Below are 14502 nucleotides of genomic sequence, written 5' to 3'. Positions count from 1 at the left end.
CAGCAAAATATTGTCTGTATAATGGAGTTCTCGTTATATGCCGTACTCGCTATAGCGGACTTCTACTATACTGAGCGAGTTAGCTGTGCAGTTAGGGGCACACACCTGTGAACTTACATTTGAAAGATAGTGGGTTCGAACCCCACTGTTAATAGCCCTGAAGATGGTTTTTCGTGGTTTCCCATTTTCACAACAGGTAAATGTTGGGACTGTACGTCAATTAAAGCCACATGGGCATCCTTCCCAATCCTAGCCCTTTCCAAACAACTTATAATAAAAAATAAAAAAACACCATAAAAGTAGTTAGTGGCATGTAAAAGCAATAACATTATTACATTCACATGATTAACATATTACACAATGTTATTTCTACAGTAAAAGTAGGGATTTTTTTAACATTCCTTGTTTAAAAAATGAGATATTATAAACAGAAACATTTGTACTTACTTATAAATTGCACTTGGGAAATTATCTTTCTTGAACTGGTCATTTCCTTTCAGAACCAAGCTTTCAGCAGTTTTATATATCTTGGGAAAGCCAGCATTTTGCTGCTCTTCCTTGGAAAGTGCATCCATCTCACTTATAGTAGCATTATCAAGATACCTGATCAGCTCTACGTGGATCAGAATTTCAGCTTCTAGGGAGAGGAAAGATTAAAACATTAAAATATGTGGAATATCAATTCAGGACACACACACAACCAATAAATTCCAATTAGCATTGGTACTGTACTCCATTTCACAGGTATTCAAGGATCATGTGATTATTTTTGTATGAAAGGAGATAACATGACTTAACCAAACAAAACAGCTTTTTGTGTAAGAGTACAAAAAGGAAAACTTTTCAAATGGTGAAGAAAAGAATAATAACAGTAAGGAAAGATTCACAGCATCAACATTTAGAAAGTTGCAGAAGCTACCCATCCCCATGAGATGCATGTCTCGATTTCAGCAACGTACTAAACATTCTTTCCTCTAATGGGCATTCTAATATTTTTTTAAAGCTTTCTAGTAATGAATGAGCATTTCATAGGAGTCAATTTTATTTCATGCAAACTACACATTTTCTATGTAACAATATGGCTAATTACATCATGTAAGGTCTTATAAAGAAAAAATTGACAAATGAGAAACAAGCATGTTCTATGTGTGGACACTAAGTTTATAACCACCTCCAAGTTACATTTGACTGATCTTCAATGACTAGAGTTCGTGGTTTATAGCATTTAAAAATCAGTGATTTAGCGTTTTGATTTTCAAATTTAGCGTTTTGTAGCATCTAAAGTAATCAAATTTAGCATTTTGTAGCAAATTGGTTAAAAATAGGCATAATTTGCTAAATTGCACACACAACAGTTGGGAGTAAAATCATACTGTTTAATCACACATTGCTCGACATGCAGTTTTGAATTCACTATGGAAAATAAGACAAATATCAACATAAGACTGCAAGAAGTATTAACGAACACACAGGAATATGCTTATTTTCAAATTTACAAACACAATTTCAAAGTGAAAAATACTATTCTGCACGTATTTATTTATCACAGTACAACACACCTACAAGGAAGAGGAATTTCAATGATGATTTAAGTACAACATGCCAATTATTTAAAAGGTGTCCTCCTTCATTTGAGACCGCCTATCAGTTACAATTATGTTGTACTTGCTAAAAGAAAACTCTACATCGACACTGTCCGTAGAGGCCCAAATGCACAGAAGTGCAGCCAAGGCAAAGGAAAGCTTGCAAAACATTTTTTTCCTTCTTCAAGTTTTTGATTGCAGAGTCAGCACATCAATATAGGCCATCTGTATCCGTACATAAAAATGTCCCGATTTGTGACTTTCGGCATGCTGTTTGATCGTCACTTCGCTTCTACCCATGGCTAACAGACAATAAAATAAATCGCTACCGTACTTTTAAACAGAACTACTACTCAACACCAATGTCAAGAATAACCGACTAAGATCAAGGGTCAACACACAAAGAGAATGAACGTGGTGCTTGAAAGTGTATTTGCTGTTTGACTGACTGGTCTTTGCAGTGCTCTTTAGCCAGTGAAAGAAATTCCACACATTGAATGATTTAACCGTTTGGCCTGCCATTACTTGTGAAAGGAAATATTCCCTTACATACTATTTATTTTTCTTCACTTTAACATAAATTTGATTAATCACATAGGCTACATAAGAATACACAAAGCAAAGTGAGCTTTTAGCTCGTCTATAGTAACAGGAAACCAATGTTTTTGTTCGTATTACTGGTTTCAAGGGAAGCAGATCAATTAGCAAGAAATGTAGGGGCATAGGTATTGGTTTCCTTAGTAACGTGATCCCAGAACTGTGGGGTTATAAATTCATTCCCTAAGTCCATTTCTTTCGAATTATTACCCAACCCCCTCCTCACTATAGAGTGAATTTCAAAAACTGGTTTACACGTTACAGAAAGAGTCTTATTGTCAACAAGATCATAATTCCAAGTATCATTTTACTAGACTTCTCAACGGGCGAGTTGGCCTTGCGGTTAGGAGCGCGCAGCTGTGAGCTCGCGTCCAGGAGATAGTGGGTTTGAACCCCACTGTCGGCAGCCCTGAAGATGATTTTCCGTGGTTTCCCATTTTCACACCAGGCAAGTGCTGGGACTGTATTGTAATTAAGGCCATGGGCGCTTCCTTCCCATTCCTAGGCCTTTCCTGTCCCATCGTCGCCGTAAGACCTATCTGTGTCGGTGCGACGTAAAAAAAGGAAAACTAGACTTCTCACTCGCTCTTGTTGCATTCTGGTTTTGTCATGTAGTTTCAATTGGCACTATCATCTCGGAACTGAAATCGGAATCACTTTCATCACTGTCATTTGAAGAAGAAGTATTTTCACTCTCCAGAGAACCTTTTCCACTTTCAACATCACTATTTTCAAGCCAGTTACGAATAAACTCATCCATGCCGCGCTTGGATGCCGCCATGATTGTTTACAACGAGCGGCGAAATGAGGTGCTTTTTATTTTCCGTATTTCAGCTCAGAGTTACTATTTACACAGAGAAAATAGCTTCAGGTATCATCTGACATCAATCGGTTAGGCTGCAAAACAAAGAGAATAAATCTCTCCGACCAGCTAACTGCGATAATGAACTTATAGATGTTCCGTGCACCAAGACGGAAGTGTCCGTCAAAGCATGTTACCGCTTTACGATCGCAATGGGCGCCGTAATAATTATTTCTCCCGAAATAAATAACAACATTTATATCTTATTTTTAAGAAAAATGCATAGTTTTTAAAAATATATGTTTATTTCGTATAAAACAGAGTTTCGCATCTATTTCGCATAAATTGTATAATTTCGCATGTTGAACCAATTTCGCATTTTATCGCGAATTCGAAATCGCTAAAAACCACCCGTACGGGTCATATAAGATGAAGGCACATACACTGACAAAGTTTCGGCATATTTTGCATTTATCGCAAATGCTAAAAATCACAAACTCTATCAATGACGTATAATCATATGCAAGAGTAAGGGAAATGAACAAATAAGTGCAAATTAAGTCATACATAGGAAAGACAGGAACATCAAAACAAACACACACAAGGATGAGCACAATGCAAGTCAGTGTGGGAAGCAGAAGAAATAGAAAGAAAATATAAAAAACAAGGACCATCTCCACATCTTCATACACTGCTGCCCTCAAATAGATTGGCTCTCTTATCAATCCCTACTCATTACGAGCTGAGAATAGACGGATGCAGAAAAAACGAACAGGGATAGAGACAACCTATCTATTTCAGGATGGTAGTGTAATAAGATGTGGAGATTGTCCTCGTCATTTCGTGCTTTCTTTCAATTTCTCCCTCTTTCCCCACCGACTCGTCGTGGTGTATATCCTATTATATGCTTGTTTTGCTGCTCTTATCTTTCTACAGTGCTCGGAAACCATTGTTGAAAACTGTACACAAGCAGAAAAGGCTACAATAGGCCAAAATGCATGCTGATTGGACCGCTGAACAATAAAAAAAGGTGCTTTGGACGGATGAATCTAAATTTGCAAAATTCTGTTCCAATCGTCGCCAATATGTTTGTTAATCACAAAGTTTATACAAGGAGTAATTTTAATACCACCTATTTAATACAATTTATTCCACTATTATGTGGTTAAATACACATAGAAATTACCAGAAACTTGAAGGGTACATGTTTTGCACACTATTTATTGGGCATTATCAGCCTCAATCAATCTTAAAACATACATTGGTCTAAGGAATCATAATGATTTACATAAAACATATTGATGAATATTTACAAGTGTTAATACTGTGGATGCAAAATGATTACAGCACAAAAATATTGAATAAAACAGAACTTATACTAAAATCACTTTGAAAAATTGAAATGTTTGTCTAAAAGTAATTGTCACACATTATTATTTAAAAAAATAATCCATGTCTGACACTGAAATGGATCTATTTGATAAAAAGCTTTAACAATGTATATTACGTTTGGAAAACAGAATATCAAAAATAAGGCGTCACAGGATAAGAACAGATAGTTAAAAGATATAGTATTGGCTCATGTTTGAGTTCAATATTTAAAATAAGGATGAAAATGAGTAGTCGACTTGAAGGCGGTATGGATTAAGACGCCTTGGAAAGTTGAATAAAAATCATAGTATGCCGTGAAGAGCTAAAAAACATTGAAGAATTTGCCAAAAACGCTGCTAATATTAAAAGAAGGTAGGTCGGACAACAATTTCGTGTGAGCAGGAAATGCCTCATGTAGACGTGGATGTCCGTAGGAAATAATGTTGTCAATTCATTCCCACGATGTAACGTATGTCCTAATGTTTTGTAATGATTTGTAATTTCGTTGCCGCCCCAGGGAAAGGGTTATGGAATCCTACATAATTCCGTCTGTGAAGCATGGAGGAGGAAATGTAATGGTGTGGGGATGTTTCGGAAATAATCAGGTTGGTGTGATTTGGTGAAAGCAGAGGGAATACTGTAAAAGAAACACTATCACCATATCCTGTCGCGCAATGCCGTGCCATCTGGTATGAAGCTGATTTGTCCTACAGCAGGACAATGATCCTAAACACACCTCTCATTTGTGCACGCAGTATCTTGAAAGGAAACAAGCTGAAGGAAAATTGGAATTAATGGTCTGGCCTCCTCAATCACCCGATCTGCCACCTATTGAATTTTTGTGGGAAGAACTTGACAGGAAAGTGAAAGAAAAAGCACCAGGCAGTGTGGATGGGTTGTGGCATTATCTGTTAGAAACCTGCGGATGTATAAATACCGAGACTGTGGAAAAATTAACAGCTAGAATGCCACACATCTGTAAAGCAGTAATCAAAGCATAAATGGGTTGGTCACACCCAGCGTATGAATGACAGCAGACTGCCTAAAGAACTTCCTACGGCGAGTTTGTTCATGGCAAAAGGTTGCAAGATGCTCCTTTGAAACGTTATAAAGACCAGCTTAAGGCAATACTCCGGAGATAAAAATTGATATTTTGGTCATTTTGGCAATTTTTTTTTATGATTGGAATTGAAAGGATTGAGTTTCTTCTTTTTTGTCACAAACTTATTTTGTTGAATTCATATTTCATATTTCAGTACTTCGCTGTCATTGAGCAACAGTGTATGCTTGTACTGGAATTCCTGATTTGCCGACAACTGTAAGTTTTGTTATTCTTGTATGTTTAACCTTTTTTGTGAGTTCTGTGGTGGTAGCAAGTCTGTTGACTTTTGTAAAGTATGCACGCAAGTAACCTCCTGTAGTTGCATATCAAGATACTATTAATATTATTGAAAGATAGTGTGCTGTAATAACTGATTCACAGTATAGCCTAAGCATTCGACAAGCGAGGTCGTGTTGAGCGGACAGTCCCCGTAGTGAGAGAGGGGAGTGCCGGAGGGGAGTGTAAGAAAGTAGTGAGGAGTTTAAAGAAGATGATTGGTGTTGAACAATACAGGGCAGTAATAGGAAGGTGGCTGGGGAGAAAGAAGAAGAAGTGAAATTAGGAGGGAGCAGAATTGTATTGGGAATGAAGGGCGAGATGATGCTGACAGCGGCGGTGATTATAGTAATGCTATGGATCGGAGGAGTTGAACTGAACCTCAGGCCGAACTCCAGCGGAAGCATGAGGTGAGAAGACATGGAACTAATCAAAAGAGTTATAAAAGAGGTGGTTGAAGAGGTGTGCCCATTTGAGCAGCTGAAAAATCTGATACAAGAGCAAACGAAGGAGTTTGAGAAAATGAAGAAATGGTTTCGAGAAAAGGCACAGCCAAAGTGAGAAACAACGCTGAAGGAGCTGCATCATTAAGGGAGAAAATAAGAAGATTAGAAGAAGAAACGCTGAAGTTTAAATCAGAAGTAGAAATCAGTAGACAAAATCGGATAAAGAAATGCTTATTTATACATGGTGTGGGAGGACAAACTGCTTACAATTTATAAAGCGGTGGACCTAATTCAGGGGAAAATGAAAATTAATTTTAGTGAAGTAGACATAGACGATGTGGCGAGAATAGGGAAAGTAAAAGGAAATAGGCCGATTAAAGTGCAACTATTTTCCATGTTGATGGCCGATATAGTGATGGGAAATGCGGGTAACATACAGAGGGAAAAAATATGGATCAGGAGAGACATGGAAAGTGATCAGGAATGCCAAAATTTTTAAGAAGCATATGATTCGGGCCAAACACCAAGGTTTCTATCAGGGGACAGGAGCTAGTAGTGACAAATGGCTGCTGGAAAAGGATTTGGACCGTGTCCAAATTACTGGAGCTAGAGGAAAAGATGATACAGGAGGAAGATAAGGGGACGAGTATGGAGAAGAGAGGGGAAGAAAGGCAAGTTATTCACAGCAATGTTGGAGAAAACGGACAGGATGTTAAGGAAAATACCAAGGAAAACAGGAAGCGGAATGAAGGAGGAAAGAGTGTGGAGCTTAGTGATCGTTAATAGTGCAAAAGGAAGAGCGGTGGACAATGAGGTGAGATTAGGAAGGCTTAGGGATGCAGCTACGGGCACAGCAAGTGAAGAGGAAAGTCAGAGGAGAGAATGCAGTGAAGTTATGGATGTGCAGAGTGAAAAGGACAACGCAGAGGTACCCAGACAGAGGACTGAACTGTGTTTGAGCAGAGGAAGCAAGAGCGGCTTTGGAAGGAACAAGAACTTAAGTGAACTGTGGGGAATAAAACTAAATGATGAGGGTATTGTAAAAAGAAGTAAAAACTCTAATAATGTTAGTAGGTAGTTGTAGTTAATATGTTTTGGAGGAGATAGTATAGTGGATATGATGGTGTGATTATGGTGAAGGTAATTTAAGAGCTGATGAAATTGTTGATGAAAGTTTAATGAGTTGGTAATGGCAAAATTTAGTTTGCACTGTGAGAGAGAGGGTGAGGATATGAATGGAGAGATTATGTTTTGGAAGAGTGATTATAGTGGGTATGATGAAATTGTTAGTGAAATGTGTTCTGGAGATGTGTTTATGATTGAGAGAGGGTGAAGATTAGATGATGGTGAAAGTATTGACAAAATGTATGGAGGTAGGTGTTTGTGGATTTTGAATAAGCTGTATTTGGTATGTAAGTGATCGGTGATTTATGGTGAAAGTATTATTGAACTGTGTTTTGGAGGTGTGTTCATTGCGAGAGAGAGAGAGAGAGAGAGGGAGGGGGGGGGTGAGGATGAGGTGGAGCTGGAGGTATAAATATGATGAGTTGTAACAGAGTGTAGTAGTAAGCTGTATGGGGTAAGTGATCGGTGGTTTATGGTGAAGTATGGGTGAAATGTGTTGTGGAAGTGTGTTCATTGTGAGAAAGAGGGTGAGGATGAGATGAGGATGAAATTTGTTGGTTAACGGAGGTAGGTGTTTGGATTTCAATAAATTGTATTTGGTATGTAAGGTGACCAGTGATTTATGGTGGTTGAAGTGACGAGAGGGAGGAGAATTGATAAGTGGCACTAGTTTATAGGAAGAGTGATTGTGTTTATTTAAATGAGTTGGTTATGGCAAAATTAAATGTAGAGAATGACTGGGTATTTAAATGAGATTAAGCATGGTTAAATATGATGAGTAATAACAGAGTGTAGTAGTATAAGGTTTAAATGGCAACGTGAGTAGAATGAAGTGCACGTAAGTGGCTGGTGAGGTAAGGCTTGACTCAGCTAGGAAGAGTGGGTCAAGCAGTAAGATGGTATGAGGAATGAAATATGCAAAGGTTTGGGTGACTAGACAGAAGGGACGAAAGGTCGGTGACATGCCGCGAGGGACGGAGGATTGACTGCTGTGGTGACCCACACATTGGGGGTCAGGTTTCTGGAGTATCCGACAGACCTCATATCATGTCCAAGAAGAATAGTGTTTTCTTTTCTTTGATTATTATTATTATTATTATTATTATTAATTTGTTTTGTTCATTACTATGTCGTTTAGGCTATACCTAATTTGAACCATGTATTGGGTGGAAACCTGTTGAGGTTCAATAAATCTAAATATAAATCTAAATCTAATAACCGATAGCTTGTATCCAAGGGAATAAACAATTGCGTAAACATAAATCAGCCATAGCTAAGTGATGCTTAACTTTTGATAGGAAAGAGATGGGAATCAACTATTACCAAACAGAAGTCTCCATTGAAGAAACCAGGGACAAAAAGTCATGAAATGTTATCGGAATCAGCTTGTTCTCATCAGGAAAGTGTTGCATCAACTTCAAGCCATGTAAGTCCTGCACCTATGACTTACTTGACTTATTTCCTTTAATTCCAGGTGGAACATAGGGCCTCAACGAAATTTCTCCAGCTTGTTCTATCTGCCGCCAATGCTTTCACCTCCCTCCATGTCTTGTTAACTCCAGCAATCTCCTTGTCATGGTTCTCTTCCAGGTAATCCTTGGTCTGCCTTACCTGCGACTGCCTTGTGGATTCCAATTCAATGCCTGCCTCGTGATACTTTCTTGTGGCCTTCTCAGGGTGTGCCCAACCCATCTCCATTTTCTTCTCATTATCTGTTCCTGTATGGGACTTCGACTTCTGGCCTCCCAAAGATCTTTGGCCACCATATTCTCATAACGCACCTCAAACACCGATTTATAAAAGTCTGTAACCTTGTGGTAATGTCTTTGGTCATTTTCCAGGTCTCATTTCCACACAGTAACACAGATTTAACATTTGAGTTGAATATCCTTAGCTTTGTTTTTATACGAATGTGAGGAGATCTCCATATTGGTCATAACTGTGCAAAAGCTCCTTTGGTTTTATTTATACGACTCACCACATCTATAAAAGCACCTCCATCCTGGCTTACCATGCTTCCTAAGTGCCTGCAACTATAGTCAACAATTATGATATGACAGAAACTACAATCCTCATAATTTCGCCTTAGGAAAAGTTACACTGTGAAAAACAAAATGCAGGTGAATTATTTTCCGATCTTTGGAGAAGGAGAAGAAGAAGAAACAAGCATCCAGAGTTACCAGTATTCATAGAGAAGCTGCTAAGAAAGAAAAGAAAGGAAAAACATAAGGTTCTGGTAACTTTTAGGTAATGAATCAGGAAGAAAATGTCACTTGAACTTTGCTTTAATTTTCCTGCCAATTGTAATTTTACATTTAAATCCCATTCTCCCATAATATTCTGCCAAATGTAACAAAATTTGTATGGTATACGTATCACAGCTATATTAGGAAACCTGCTTATGGAATTTTTTATTGCAGAATTTTTTCAAATAGTAGGGATTTTTAAGTCCAAAAATTTAAAACATAAAAATTACACGAAGTTTGAAATATCTCCTTATATAAATTGTGTACAGAAACACTGATAAGTAGTGCTTTTTAAAGAAGTATTATCTACCTAATTACAAATTTTCATTAACATGTTAATTAAATTTCATGAAAAAATTGATAATACCAATATAAATGGTCCGTGATATACATACATACATACATACATACATACATACATACATACATACATATCCCACGTCGTTCCATCTTAGGCGATGGGTCGGTGAACGAGGCTTCTCCACCAGTTGCGGTCTCTGAACTTCTCTCCTTCTTTGATGCTTTCTAAAGTATGTCCTCGCTGTTCAATGTCAATCTTCACCATGTCCTTGTACCTGAGTCTTGGTCGCCCTCTTGGTCTTTTGTCTAAGTTTTAGATCATACGTTTCTTTCGATAATCTTTTATCTCCCATGCGTCGCATATGTCCATACCATCTCAGTCGCTGCGCGGTTATTCTGTCCTGCAGTCTTACAACTTGAGCCTGCTTGCAGATTTCCTCATTACAGACTCTGTCCCTCTGTGTTTTACCGATCATGCTACGGACAAATCTCATTTCTGCTGCCTGGATTCTACTAACATCTTTATTTCTCATGGTCCATATTTCGCAACCACAGGTCAGGACTGGTACGTAATAGGTTTCGTATATGACTCTCTTACATTTTGTTGGTATTTTCTTGTTCCATATTATGTCTAACTATTTTGTAAAAGTTGCTACCTGCCTCAATTCTGTGGGAAATTTCCTTGTCTATAGAACCAGTATCAGAGATAACACTTCCAAGATATATGAACTGATGGTTCATCTGTAGCTGTTTCCCCTCCATTTTAATGTGTCCCATTGGTAGTCCATATCTTTTCATGACCATAACCTCACTTTTCTCTTGGCTGAAGATGAGTCCATATTCTTTAGCAGCTTCTGTCCAGGAGTTTATTTGTTCTTGAAGGTCTTCTTTGGAGTCTCCCCACAAGCATATATCATCCGCGAACAAGATAACTTACATTTTCTTACCTCCAATGGTTTGGTGAACTTTTCTCTGAATCTCGTTCATCACAGTGATGAAAAGAGGAGACAAAACACCACCCTGTCTTAACCCAGATTTTATATCAAAGGTTTCAGTCATTCCTACAGGTATTTTGACTTTACTTTTGGTATCTTCATATAAATTCTTGATCCTGTGTAGCATGTCATCCTGTATTACAATTTTCTTCAGTATTTCCCACACTCCATTATTGGACATTATAAATTTTCCAGCTAAGTCATTCTGGGATGCCAGCATTCCGCCCCAGTGTGCTAAGTTGGCTGCTACCAGGAATGAGTTAGCTGGAAAATTTATTATGTCCAATTTATATTGGTATTATAAATTTACTCATTCGGGACAAATATTTCAAGTTTGCTATGCGAACCAATATCTTTATCATGAAAAAATGGAATTAAAAATTTCAAAAAATTACTTTGGAAAAACTATTAATTGTATATGAAAGAAATGTTCATGATATCTCTACTTTTATATAGGTGACATCCCCACAAAGTTTCATGAAAACCCATGCATTAGGTAAAAATACCTGTTTAATCTCAGGAGTGTCGCCTTAAAACAACTAGGAATAGTACCAACATAAATACTAACACCTGGGCAACAACTGCACAAAACTGTGTTCTTTGGCGCAAAGGTACTGCAGAAAGTGTCTCACTGTTTGAGCAGGCATTTCGCAGACAAGAAACTGAAACCCGTGAAAAGCAGAAACTACATCAGATCCAACCGCGTCCTCCATCCACCTTTAAATGTTATATGTGTGACTGCATGTTTCATGTGAAGACTGGCTTGATCAGTCATCACCGACATCTCCACAGAGCCAACAGACTATTATTATTATTATTATTATTATTATTATTATTATTATTACCTGGAGGTATCCTGGGAGGAACTCCAAATTTCCCAAATCCATAATCAGGGTGGATTAGGAACTGAGCAATCTCAGCTTTCTTCATAGTCTTAATTCCAATTTCCAATCCCGGGATTAACTTCCCTTGATTTAGTCGAATTTTAGTTGAGCGGCCCCGCAGAAATGTTGAATCGAATGGCTCATCGGCATACTCTAGGTATGAATTATAGTGAATCCATACCAAGGCGTCATTGGGAACCACATTGCCAGTCCCTTCACGTTTGATCTGCAAACAACCACATAAAGGTTAAGAAATTTGTATTCTTCCACAGTCTTTCTAATATCTGAAGAGTATGAATAAATTAATGAAGAGGAGCATTTTAACCAGTGTAATAATTAAAAAGAAATGTTGATCACAGCTTCCTCAAATATAAGTAGTGTTAAATTCAACTGTTGTACCAGGATCTGACACCACAACTGTGAGTACAGGAGGTTAAGTATCTAAACAACAATGCAATCAGCAATGAAATTCAGTTACACTCTATACATATACATGGACTAGCAAAATACCCGTGCTTCGCTATGGTATTATACTGACAATTATAATTGAATGCTTAATGTTTTATATATAATCCATCAAAATTCACGATCTGACTCGTTTTCTGAGAGATTACAGCAAACTTCCTCCAATTTTTCAATCTTTCTTTCCAGCAATCAATTTTGTACTTCCCAGGCTAGGTCCAGGTATTCGGCCCAGTCAGTTGGGTCCCTAAATCTTTGCTGTCTCTTCCTATAAGCACTTTTAATATTGTCCAAATCCTTGAGGGGATCCGGCATGGTGTCGTCTTGGGTGACTTGGCGATACTGAACCCGCAGCCAGACTGCATTCGTAGTCACCCAGCCAAGACCTATTTCCAGCGCGGTCCGCACATTTTGATGCCGGTCCAGAACATTATTATTATTATTATTATTATTATTATTATTATTATTATCATTATATTAGGGTGGGTGATATTAGTTGAATTTAAGTTATTATTATTGACGTTCTGGACCCCGCAGCAAGATGCAAGACTGCTACTTGGTGGTAAATTACATCTGCTGCCATTGTCGTTGCTGACAATGTGACCAGCACCATTGTCGCGCGTAGGCAAGCTCGTGGGATTTCTGGCAATACGTGCATTATTGACCTTATTATAGAGGTAAACAATTGCATGGTCAATATCATTCCTATAATTTATTTCAAATGTGTTTAAATTTTTATTTATATGCCAGGGGAATCTACTGTAATCTAACTTTTCCAAAAGAAAAGATGGCTCCTGAATACATACCCAGGAAACATTAAAAATGATCTGTTTATGATCAGAATCAAGTACATTATGAACAGTAAAGTCAATTGGTCTCAACTCCTTTATCACCCCACTGCCGTTAAGTTGATTTACCGCCCCCCCCCCCCCACCCAAAGAAAGAGGGCATGTTTTTGTATGTTTAAAGGAGATTCCAAATACCAATGTTCACATCCGTTACCTTCAGTTTTGAGATACAAGTATCCCCATAAAAAGTATTCACATCTTTTCACTACCTTTCACCCCCCCCCCCCCCCCAGATGATTTTCTCCCAAACATGCGTTTTTCTTCGTTTTTAAAGGAGATCCAAATACCAACTTTCACGTCTGTAACAACTTAATCTTTTATTAGATTTAAGTATCCTAATATAATTAATTCACTTAATTTTTCAATTCCCCCCCCCCCTCCTCCATTTAAGTGGATTTCTGAAAACAAAAAATATGTATTTCTTTATTTTTAAAGAAGATTCCAAATACCAATTTTCACGCCTGTAACATCTGCAGTTTTTGAGATATCAGTATCCTAATAAAAATAATTCAACCCCATTCAGTCATTTTTAACCCCCACCCAAAGTGGTTTCTCCGAAAACAAAAAATACATGTTTTTTAACAGAGATTAAAAATACCATTTTTCACTTCTATAACATGTTAAGTTTTTGAGATATACTGTAGACATGCTCCTTTTTAAATTTCAGCCCCTTTTAGGTCCCCCCAAGTGGAGTTTCCGAGAACAAACCACCTATGTTTCTTTACTTTTACAGGAGATTCCAAATATCAGTTTTTACATCTGTAACATTTTATGTTTCTGAGATATACTGTAGAATAGTCTTTCTAAAAATTCACCCCATTTGTCACTCCGGTTTAACCCCCATTAATTGGATTTTCCAAAAACAAAAACAAAAAATACGTATTTATTTTTAAAGGAGATTCCAAATACCAATTTTCAGGTCTGTAATATCTTCAGTTTCTGAGATATAAATATCCTCATTAAAGGCATTCAACCCCTTTTTCACCCCTCCAAATGGGATTTTCAAAAAACAAAAAAAATACGTGTTTCTTTATTTTTAAAGGAGATTCTAAATATCAATTTTTACGTCTGTAAACTATTAAAGTTTTGAGATATAGATACACTCATTTTAAAAATTCACCCCCTTAGCGATGGAATATCAAAAAGTCCTCCCCTAGCAAGCGCCTACATTGTAATAGAAATGTATCCTCAAAATTTAGTTTCTTTATGTCCAGTAGTTTTGGCTCGGCGATGATGAATGAGTCAGTCAGTCAGTCAGTCAGGACATGTTCTTTTACATACATAGATAAAGAAAACTCTTTATAGAAGGTAAGAGTAGAGAACATGTGTCAAAGTTTGATGTAAAATATTTCGGAAAGTAGGACTAAAAGGATGATGTATTCTTAACTCGTTCCACAGTTCATCAGCACTACTACCGATGAATTTTTTTGCCTCCGGTGCCGTTGGATGCAGCATATGCATAATT

The 14502-nt window shown here is 37.5% G+C and overlaps 1 protein-coding gene across 3 annotated transcripts in view; it reads right to left on the bottom strand.

The window, feature by feature from the left end:
- shu (shutdown) overlaps positions 1 to 14502 on the bottom strand; it is a 166120-nt gene that overhangs the window by 87684 nt on the left and 63934 nt on the right. For all 3 annotated transcript variants that reach the window (XM_067135623.2, XM_067135622.2, XM_068225086.1), the window contains exons 4-5: positions 11689 to 11953; positions 448 to 637 (exon numbers count right to left, since the gene is read on the bottom strand). In XM_067135623.2, coding sequence (XP_066991724.2) covers positions 448 to 637; positions 11689 to 11953 — 455 coding nt within the window. The remainder of the gene's footprint in view (positions 1 to 447; positions 638 to 11688; positions 11954 to 14502) is intronic.

Source organism: Anabrus simplex, chromosome 1, assembly GCF_040414725.1.
Source record: "Anabrus simplex isolate iqAnaSimp1 chromosome 1, ASM4041472v1, whole genome shotgun sequence".
NCBI lineage: Eukaryota > Metazoa > Arthropoda > Insecta > Orthoptera > Tettigoniidae > Anabrus > Anabrus simplex.
The sequence above is the reverse complement of the archived record's forward strand: the minus strand, read 5'-3'. Positions and strand labels throughout refer to the sequence as shown.